The sequence below is a fragment of the Passer domesticus genome, chromosome 6 (assembly GCF_036417665.1).
Source record: "Passer domesticus isolate bPasDom1 chromosome 6, bPasDom1.hap1, whole genome shotgun sequence".
Classification (NCBI taxonomy): domain Eukaryota; kingdom Metazoa; phylum Chordata; class Aves; order Passeriformes; family Passeridae; genus Passer; species Passer domesticus.
In genome coordinates this window covers 55,110,213-55,121,381 of record NC_087479.1, presented here as the reverse complement: position 1 = coordinate 55,121,381, position 11,169 = coordinate 55,110,213, and the positions used below count along the sequence as shown (strand labels likewise).

General features: G+C 43.1%; 1 protein-coding gene across 7 annotated transcripts in view; it reads right to left on the bottom strand.

Annotated features, from left to right (window-relative positions):
* Window positions 1–811: 811 nt before the first annotated feature.
* Window positions 812–11,169, bottom strand: part of SHANK2 (SH3 and multiple ankyrin repeat domains 2) — a 277,285-nt gene continuing 266,927 nt past the window's right edge. For all 7 annotated transcript variants that reach the window (XM_064425907.1, XM_064425908.1, XM_064425912.1 and 4 more), the window contains one exon: window positions 812–4,996. In XM_064425907.1, coding sequence (XP_064281977.1) covers window positions 4,423–4,996 — 574 coding nt within the window. In that variant the 3' untranslated portion in view covers window positions 812–4,422. The remainder of the gene's footprint in view (window positions 4,997–11,169) is intronic.

Here is an 11,169-nt window from a genome sequence, read left to right as displayed (position 1 = left end):
CTAGGCATTTATTCCAATATCTCAGAAAATAAAATAAAAATACTCTTCATTGCATCACCATTAAAGATAGAAAAACAAATCTTTAACTTAAGCCAAAAGAAGATGAGAATTGTTTCCTCGTTTTTTTGTTTGGTTTTTTTTGTTTGGTTGTTTTTTGTTTTTTTTTGTATTTTTTTTTTCCATTCGCAGCCTTGTTTATTCACAGTACAAACAGAGCCCGCTGGTACAGATTTCAAAGTGACAAGATGCACAAAGTCGGACAAGGAGCGCTGTTCCCTCCTCCCCTCTGCACAGCTGCTCTGCCCCAGAGGAACCCCAGAGCCCCAAATAAAAATAAAATCCCCAAGCCCCCACTTTTCAGTGCCCCGTGAAATCGCAGAGCAGCAGCAGCAGCAGCACTGAAGCTCGGGGTGTTCCGTTCCCCCCAACAAAGAACATTCCACACAGTTCGGGATTCCACCTTAAGGCAAAAAAAAAAAAATTAAAAAAAAAAAAAAATCAGATAATGCAATTTTCTACCTGTCCCCTTCAAAGTTTCCTGCTTTTCCAGATTTCAAGTGTGACCCCTGAAATTCGGTAAATTAACAGAACATTCGGCATAAGGAATGCTTTAACAAAAAAAAAAAAAGGAATAAACAGGAAATGCTTTTCCCAACAATAAATCAGTAATTTCCCTTAGTTCTAGCTACATTTTGTTAAAGCATTTTATGCGTTGTCAATAACAAATTGCAACTTTTTTTGGCAACTTATATTTTTTCTTTCTTAATAAAAATCCAGACAGTGTTCTCTGTTTGCAATCAGAACCACACCCTTAGTGCAATATTATATTTATTTCTTACAGTAATTTTGGTTGCCATACAAGAGTATTAAGGATTGGGGAAAAGTGCAAGTTACAGGAGCTTGATTTTTTTTTTTTTTAATCAGTTGAAATAAGAGGAATTAAAGCACAAAAATTACAGCAACATAGATAACGTGAACACAAGTTGTTACACAAACTATAGCGAGAAACATATTAGTATCTAGAAAAGAAAAGAAAAAATGTAATGGAAAAATTATCAATATTTGTGGCTCATACACATAATCATCGCCAGATCAACTGGGTAATGCTTTCTAAGAACTGAGAGGAAAAGAAAAAAAAAAATCACTATTTTTTTATTAACTTAAGTACCACAAATAATTAACTTCTTTGTGATATGTAAATCCTGTAAATCAACAGTCACATCTAGTCATTTTATAATATATGAATTAAACTTAAAATGTTCTCAGACACCTAGGGCAAGGAGTCTGTGCAGTTATACACAATTTACATCTTGTAAGATTTTGGTATTGTATACACAAATATTACAGAAACTAGGCATGTAAATGCAATTTATTTAAATTACAGTATATAAACAAAAGTTGATCCTAAAACCCAGAATATCATAGATCTCTAATGACTTTGTTTTTCACTATCAGAGTAGCATGAAAGAAATGGGTCTTCTCTCCTCCCCCCTGGTGAAAATACTCGGAGGCCACGGCGTTATCTGTTACTATTGCTTTCTTTTTTTTTGTTTCAAACCACCCCTCAGAGCTGGAGACCGAACTCGACTTGGCAGAGGTGCATCTGGTGGTCCAAGTAGCTCCCCTCAGGTCTCCTTACCTTTTTGCTTCACAGGACACAAGGTGAAAAATGGAACTATTCCCTTACAGCTCTTTCGTCTGCTCGCTTTGTGCCTGCCCTTGGAGTACCTGAAGAGATGCAGGAGCAGGAGCCACACCTGGGTGAGGAAGGGACGGTCCCACCTGGGAGTTACTGGGTGTGTCAGCCCTTGCTCAGGGCAAGTTCAACCCACAGGAAGGTTGTGATCCAAAAAAAGCAGCTTTAAAAGTCAACTTCTATTTTTTTTTTTTAATTTTACTACTGTATTTATTTCCTAACGCAATTCTGGCACGTGTTATAGAGGTAATAGCAACTGTACCCAAAGAAAGAAACAAAAAGAAAATTTAAAAAAAAAAAAAGAGAGCATGGCATCAGTGGTTTATTTACTGAATTCTGTTGTATCACCAAATGGAAGACAAAAGATGGCTAAATTACCTTTTTTTTTTCTTTTTTTTTTTTTTTTCACTTCTTAAAGTGTGTGATGGCCTCAAGTTGCCTGCATCAACCTGTCTGAGTGGAACTGCCATTTTCTACACCTCCCATGGAAAAACTCAGCACTCCTCGACAGCAAAACGCCTCGGAGCTTCGTTTTTATGACAAGGTTCCTTGGAACTCCCCAAATACAAACAGAGTGCAGTAACAGATGTTAAGTCAAAAGATTTGCTGTTCCATAAAGGGGGCAGGAGGCTTAAATAAGTTGATTTTTATGAGTTTCCAATGCGTTGGTAACTGTAACCACTTTTGAAGAAATATTCATCCTCCTCTGTAGAAGTTCTAGCAAAGATAGAAAATATAACACAGCTCTGCTGGTTCAGATGCATCCAAATGAGGTTGATTTTAAAAAGGTCAAGACTTTATAATTATTCCACAGAAATAGTAGTAAACCACAAAAAGTTTTTTTTTTTCCTTTTTTTTTGTTTGGTTTTTTTTTTCTGTTTTTAACTTCCTAGCACTGAAGTGGCACAAAGGCTGCCCAGTAGACCAGCCACTTATTTTCTTAAAATATTGTGCTTATAAACTATCTGTACAACTATTTAAACTTGCAGTAAAGAAAGATATTTAAAATGCTAAACTTTATGTACTCATACTAGGGCTGTTGCAGACCTAATTAGACACTTGTTTGTGAGCAAAAAATAATCACAATAATAAAAAAATTAGAGATAGGCTGGACCATATCAAGGACCATATCAAGGAAAGAAAGTTCAGGTACCTTGCAAAATGTAAGGGAACCTGAAAGTTTGGTAGGGAGGCAGTTTAGCCATCCACACCCAATTCACCCGCCTTGAACATCTTCAATATTCTGTCCAGAAAGTCCTACAAAACTCACAGATATTCAGAGGTGTTAATTACAAGGGGGAGTTCAAACATGCAGAGAGAGACTTGTTAACTTGAAAGTTGAAAAAAAAAAATTTTCTTTTAAAACAAAGCTGTGTGAACCAGCTATGGGTGTTTCTCCCCCGCTGACGGAAGTCTCACGGAAAGTTCTCTCTGCCTCGCTCCCAGCCCTGGATTCTGGCAGGGTGCTCCCACCTCTCGTGCCAAGGAATGGGCTGGGGGCCAGTGCCCAGCCCTCTGTCCTTGTCCAGAGCCAGTTCCTGCCAGCAGTGATAAAATGAGAGCCTGGATCCCTCCCAGCCCTCCTGGCTCTCGGAACGCACGCACCCCGAGACACTCGACAGCTCTTTCCATCTTGGCATCACCTCTGCCTCCTCTCAAGGATCTGAAGCATTTCCATCCTAACAGGCTGAAATCCCTCTCTCACTTCAGATCCTGGCACACTTCCCACTGACTTCAATGGGAACATTCATCTCTCTTCTCCTTCCTTCTCAGCCTGCTGTTCCAAATACCCAGGCACTTACCACTCACTGAATTAAGCAGCACCTCCCAGGGCTCAGCCTCTCTCAGTGTCTCACTGTCAAGTCCCAAAGCTGTGCCTGCACCAAAGTTTATCCTGGCTCGTGGAGCTCATATTTTGACTCAGCATCAGCTGAGCTGGTTGACAACTGTGGGGGGTCTCAGGTTCAAACTAGCTTCACTTTGCTGTACCTCTAAGTGTGGTCCCTCCTCAGCCTTTACTCAACATCCGCACCATCCTACAGGCCATGTCAATGGAGCGTGCACTGAACTTGTTCTGCCACCTTGGAAGAGTGCTAAATACCACTGCAGAAATAAAGAAATACCAGGTAAAACAGAGCAAGGTTACCATTGGACTGACCCCAGTGGAACAACCAGCTTCACTGCCAACAGACCAGGGAGCTATGCCAGTCAAAAAAAGAGGAATATGAACTCCTGTGCCCACCCCAATATCCCTGCTGCTGATAAAACTAGGTTTGAGTGGTAATGGAGCAACCTGTCCTCTTAAAATCGACAAAGGGCTGGGGAAGAAAGTCTGCTTGGAGACTGTATGTCAAGAAGAGAATAAAATAAAATGATTTTTTTTTCTGTCAGTAAAAGAAACCCTGAAATGGTTGCAATTTTAAAAGAAAATCGTCACGCAATGGTCCCGGCCAAGAGCAGTATCAAGAGTTTTAAAGTTAACAATTGTCTCTCTCTCACATCTCCCCACAGCTTGGAAATAAAATGGCCCCACTTCTTTAGCATCTTTAGGTTTGTGTTTGGGCATGTAGCAGACAGTCTGCATCACCTGAGTACCAGGAATTCATCTGTTTTCCCCCTCCCCCCCAATTTTGCTGGCACTCGCAGACAGACAAGGCATTTGGGGTATGTCAGTACCAGCCCATCTCTAGTTATCAACAGAAGTTTGTGAGGCAAAATAGCTATTCTTATCTGTCCAGCAGCTGCTTCAAAGCTCTTTCTATGTTCATTCTGTGCCCAACTCTAGTCACTCCAAGGTCTATCAGATCTTCCTTCTGTAGATTTGGTAAATGTGTGCCATCTATTTCATTGTCCATAAATGTTTCTTTATGTTCACCTAAGTTTAGACTTTCCAACCAATCTGCCACATCTGGTTTAGTCCACAGGTGGACAGGCTTAGTTGTAAAAGGCTTATTTGAGATTGGCTGTTGTAATATTGAGGGAGAAGGAGACCTGCTGCGCCCTGTGGTCAAGCCAAATAAGTCCCCAGAAGGGGGCTGGCTGGGTAGGCTAAATACATCGGACAGAGTTGGAGAAGGAGATGAGGCTGAAGCAGAAGCAGTCAGAGGAGCAGGCAGGATGTCTTTATTAATCTCTGTTGGTGAAACCACAGGGCTGGGAGCGTGCCTTGCTCCTGAGGTCCTGCTGTCATAGTCTGGGGACCTGCTCTGCAGTGTGATCGGCTGGCTGGCTCCGGGTCGGACAGTGAAAGTGATTGTTGTACTTCGTGTACCTGAGACAGTACTCATGACTTCCGTGCTCCTGCAAGGGCAAACAGACAGGCACAATTAGAGCTCTTGGCCACCAGCATGGCCCCATCAGCACGTGGTAATTACAGCATGGGAATGCTTGGGAAGTTTCACATTTTAAAAGTACAAAAATAGTATCATTGACTCTTTCCCAGAAAACCAGCAACAATGGTAAGCCATAGTTAAAGACAAAACATTTGCTTATGAGCAGTCCAGGAGAAAACACCTTCCAGAGCACATTCTCTCACTTTTTAATAGCAGTTCCCAAATTAACTCCTGGTTAAATGAGAAGTGCTGAGTGGAACAAGCACATGAGCACTTTGTACTCAGCGAAGCACGACCAGAAGTTGACTTTCCCTTTGCCATGTGGAAGGTTGGAATCCTTCAGTTCTGGCTTTACCCGTAACATAGCTAGTAATAGTAGCAGTGGAAAGTTTCAGCAGCACTGGATTTTGGATCTTTGGGCTTCACTCAGTGAATTTTGAAGGATGTTTGTAGTGCTGTTTGTTTAGAGAACAAGCTGCTCTTATTTCCCTTCCTATCCATGATTTAAACATAAAACAGTCCTTCTAAGGTGCCTAAAACATCTCAGTGTCTATTTCCTTCCACAGAGAAATTATACTCTGGAAGTTCTGGCAGGGAAACAGAAATTAAGGAGACAAAATTCTTTTTCCTGTGCATGACTGGAGGTGATGTAGCTGGGATCAAGAAAATGAGTTTTAGATTACGAATGAAGCAGGCATGAACCTCACTGAGAGGCTCGCTCTAATGCCCAGCCTGACAGGGTGGGTGAAGGAACACGACCCTCTGCTTCTGTCTGCTGGCTACAGAAGCAAATTTAGAAGCTTTGGGTCTGTTCATGTCATCAAAGGCTTGGCCCCACAGCCCTCACTCCCATGGGAAGAGCCTGCCGGTCAGCGTGCACACTTCGGGATGCTCCACAGAGCCCTTGGATGCCTGGAGCTCCAGCGTTCTTCACTCCAGAAATAACCTGCCAACTGAGAAAGCCTTCAGACAACTAATTTAAAGCACTTGCAGACCAAAGGAAGGGATTATTTATCCTCGGAGCAATGCCATGGAGTCCAGAGGATGATGTGGCTGATGCTGTACTGAGATTTCCAGTGCAGACCCTGACAGAAGCCCTCTGAGTTCTGTTTTTGAGTGCCACGCTGTCCCCAGACCTGGCCTGTCCTGCCTGGGTGGAACTGAGGATGGCTTGGGTGCATGATGTCAGATGGAAGTGCTTCCATTAATCCAGCACAGCATTAATTCTGCACTGCTGTGCAGAAAAGAACTCAAGGAGATGAAGGAAAACCGGGGTAAAGACAGCATGGAGCAGTGCTAACAAATAGGTTATTAATCCCTTTCTCCCCCACTGCAGCCCTGAGCTGGATACAGTGATTCCCTGGCTGGCTGCTGCCTGTGGAGAGCCCTGAGAGTATTCCCTGAATCACCCCTGGGGCTTTGGCACTTCACACCAACCCAGAGCCCAGAGAGGTGCAGCTCTGCCACACAACTTCTTGGCAGGTCCCATTCAAATAAAGCTCCCCGTCATGAGAAGAGCACCGAGAATCACTTCTGGGAGAACTCACATCTAATTCACACCAACATTCCCACTGATTTCCCACAGGCTGCTCCATGGATTTCAATAGGAACAGGGGGATCTCTTTGGAAGATTGGTACTTCACTTAAAACCCAGTAGGAACAATGCTTCCAGCACTTACGGCTTTGTAATTTAACACAGAAAGGAAACACTTGGCAAGTTCAGAGTGTTTCCTGTGATGTTTTTGGCACCTAATGGCTCTCATTGTCTTCCAAGGCTGGAGCTAAGCATTCTTACAAATAAAGTCTGTGGCAAGAGACTATTAAATTCTACTAACCAAGGGGAGCAAGTTATTTCCACCTCCTTTACCTCAGCACTAGGATCTCACACTCATTAGTAAGGCATGATATAATTTAAAGCCAAGAAAAAGCCTGCTTTGAAAAAGGTTGGGGTAGTGCTATCCTAGTGATGGCAAGAATGAGCTTTGTATAAATAGGGAAATGAATCCCTGATCTTTACCTACTTTCCTGTCTTGCAAATACTGGAAATTAGGGTTTTGTATTTACACCCATTGTGGCAAGATCAAATGGATGACGAAAATACACCTTCTTTTATTCCAGATGATGAAAGATAATTTCTATTGCTTGACTGACAGCTCCAGGCTCAGTGCTTTGCAACTCTTGCTGCTTCTCCTGCAGACTGCTCCTCTTAAAGACTGCCTCCCCAGCCTTGTTCAGGAAATTACTGTCACTCTTCCTTTAAATGAAGGGTGTTAAGACAGAAGAAACAAAGCCCCCAAAAGTAAACTCTGTGCTCTCGTTTGAAGTATTCCTTGGCTGGTGTTCTTTAACTTTCTCAGCCCCTTGGGCAGGAATACTCAGGGTGAGCAAAGAATCCCAGGCATCCTGGTCCTTTGCTTCCAGTCAGCCTGGATCAAAACATTGGCTTCACATGGCTGCAAGCAGCAGCAGCAGAACTGAGAGCATCCTGCATTTTCCAAGCCACAGGTTCAGGGCTGATGATTATAAAAACAAAACTCTTGAGATAGTGATATGATTTTTTTATCTGATTGAAGAGGTTTCAACATCAACTCAGTTCATAGCCACGTGCGTGCTCAGCTCTCATGTCATGGGCACAGCCTTGGTGAAGCTCAGGGAAGTCTGCTGAAGCACTGCCAGGCTTTCAGTTCCATGCCTTTCACTCCAAGATTATTTTCCCATGTCCTCTTCCCCTTTTTCCACCTGCCATATCAACTCCATTCTTTTGTGCTGCACTGTAATTGTAATCCAAGGGGAAAAGCCCCCAAGGATATTTATGTAACTCCTATGCATCCTAAATTATAATTTATGACATCTCCCACATGATCTGGGGTGCAGACACAGCCTTGAAACCATCATCTGTCTTGCATTTTATGGTTGGTTGGTATCCTGGTCAATAAGGAGCAAGCACATTCCAGCTGGAGAGCAGGCACAGTTTGCTGTGGTACGGGGCTTCCAGATTTTTAATCAGAGCAATTTCTTATGCCTTATTTGATCATCTGTTATCCTAAACATGTTAAATCCATATTAAACCTGCCAAACCCCAAACTTCATTTAAAAAAAAGGGTGAAAAGTCCAATAATTATTTTAAATAAAATTTGCTCTATTAGAATCAGCATATGGTGGTAATTTATAAACATTTGCTGCTGTGAGCCTGCATGGATTGCAATGCCCATTATGTTGCTTCATATTAAAATCAAAATATATAACCTATATGTCACAACCACATGGCCTGCAAGTATAAAAGCCATCAGCACAGCTTGTAGGCAAAAAATTATTTTAAATTTTAAATTATATTTGCAAGATTCAAATTTACTGTTAACTTAATAAGAGAGGAAAATCAGTGCAGCAGCTCCCATCGAAAAATAAAAAAACCCACATTGTTCTCAGCTCCTGGGAGCTGTTTTACCCTAGAACTTTCCAGAAGACTTGCTGGTTTTGACACAGCTTTTCCATTGTATCAAAGGAAAACACCTTAAAAACCAAGAGGAGTAATAACTGAAGTCCCTGTATAGGGGTACTGCAAGAAATTAAATTCTTACAGATCTTGGGGGCCAAACTTTGCCTTCACCTCTTAATTTTTTTTACTTTATTGTCAGAGGCAAATTGCACAGCAGAAAAGCAAGAAAGAGTTGTCTGTTTTGGGGGCAGGTGAAGAACAAGGGCTGACGTGATGACTGGCAGGATGCAGAGCTCCTCACAAGGGCGTTATTTGGGGAGAAGAATTGAGAGCTGCTTGGTGTCTGCTGCCAGTGAGGAACAGTCAGGAAGGTCTGCAGGAGTCTCTCTGTGCAGGAGCAGGAGCTTCCATGTGAAATGTCTGGAAAGCAGAGGGAAGGGGATGGTGCTAGGCCAGGAGGCAGCCTCAGCCCTCTCTGCTTGGATAACTGCAGGGGAAAGGGAAGCTGGAAGGAGAACGGGGGGAGTTCCACAGCTTTCAAGGACAAGATGACCCCACAGGCTGGTTTGTCTTTACTTTTAGCCTCACACAGGTGTGTAAAACTGTACTAATCATCCCTCCCCACCCCTCCACATCCCAAAATCGTATCTGAAAAGTCCTGCCCCTTGTTTAGGTGCTCAGACACATTCAGGAATCTGGTCTTATATGCTCATGTTACCAACACACTTTCTGAGTACTCCTCTGATGAATGTGACTTTTATTTCACCTTGAGATGACATCCTAGGTCCCATTTTAGGATGGCTACCATTTCTGGATTAGGATGATCTAATCCACATTGCACTGTGAGAAACATAGTCACCACCAAAGTCACTGAAATGCAATAACAATGGGTGAGCATTAAAAAGCAGCAGAATGTACAACATAGAATAGTCTATGCTTTATGGTTGGCACTTACTTCATGGCACTTCAGCATGGCCCTCCTCTGACAACAGCAGTCATGACAGCAAATAAAAATGACAAAATGGAATGACTGAAACACTGCAGAAATCACCGACAAAGCAAGCAGTCCTGTGCAATCGGCTGGCAAACAGTTAACGATGTGAAATGAGTCTAATGGGAGAGCAGCAAAGTGAAAAATCAAGGCACTTATTTCATCTTCTGCCAAACCCAGACATCCTTTACCATAAACCAAACTAGGATCACTCCTGATAAAGGACTCACTACTAAGTTCTGTTCTGCCTTACCTGCTTGTGGAAAAATAAAAGGAACTTCTCCAAATACTAATGAAAAGCGAATTCATTGATGGCCAAAATCACTGGCCAGTTTCACTTTTAAAACTTGTTATTCCAGCACAGTGCAGGTTATTCTTCCTAGAGGACTCAACTCCACAGCATCCTCCATAATGCCCACATTTATCATGAGCATTTCCCACCTCCAGCAGTGATGCCAATGTGCCCCAGAGGTCACAGGATTGTGCAAACACAGCTGGACAAAGACAGAAAAACTGGAAGTGTTTCTCCTTCTGGCCAAGCCATGGATCATTTTTGTGTGGTGCTGGTGGAGAGCAGCAGGAGCTGCTGTTCATTACTCCTTATCAGTGTTGCAGAGGCATGAGGGAGGCAGGGTGCTGTGTTCCCTGGGGGCTGAGCTGTCTGTCCCTGGCAGCCCCTGGGTTTATCCTGCCTCAGCCACGCTGCCTCAGGCCCTGGATCTCAGGGGCTGGCTCCTGATGGTCGTGTTGCTACAGGACTGCAGGGTCACAGACACAACAAACACTCCTCCTCTCTCCTAGGGAAAGCCCTGCTCTGCTCTTCTCCCCCTTCTTTCACCAGCTCCCTATAAAAGCCAGGGGCCTCTCAAGTGGCTTTACAGCACTGCTGTATTTATTGTGATTGATACATCCTGTCCTCCTCGCCTGCAGGGGGACATGGATAAATCAGATTAAAACCTCTGTCACCAAAACTGATGGCCATAATTCCTCAAAGTAAATGGTGGCCAAAACTGGGAGTGGGATCTGGAGGTCTCTTCCTGAACCTAGTGATCAAACCTTTTAATTACACTTCAATTAATACAAAGTAAGCAAGGGCATCCTCTCACTTCTTCCTCTTTTCCCTTCTCCTGCTGGGCTCCTTTTTCCTATCCCACAGGCTGGCCACTGCCACTGAGGAGGGAGGAGCAGATGGTTTCCAGCCAAGCGTTTCCATGCTCTATTTAAAAATCTTGAAGCTCGGTGTCTCCATAAGAACCATGGGAAAACTATAAATACACCATGGAAAATGATTGCTAAACCAAGGTGCAGAGAATAAAAGCAAGTTTAGGGTGGTTTCAATGTAATACATAAGAAATGCTGTTCAGGACCATAGAATGATCTCTTCCTAATCCCCATTCATCAAAAAACACACAAAGAAGGTGTTTTTATGGGTTACTGCAGCCAGTCATTACCCAGCTATCTTAGTTTAATTCACCCCTGTGGCACCCTAAGTGGGCAATTGCCTTGAGTGAACCCCAGTTTTACACGTACTGGCTGTGCAAAAAGAATTCCCAGTAGGATTCAGGGTTCCAATCTGGCCTATAATTTCATGTATGGCCCCATAAGCAGATACATATTTTTAATTTCATCAGGCTGCCTGTGCTGTGAACACCGCCCAAGCGAGCCTGTGAACGCTGTTCCTATTTATAACCCTTCCCAATCCTTCTCCTTGGCT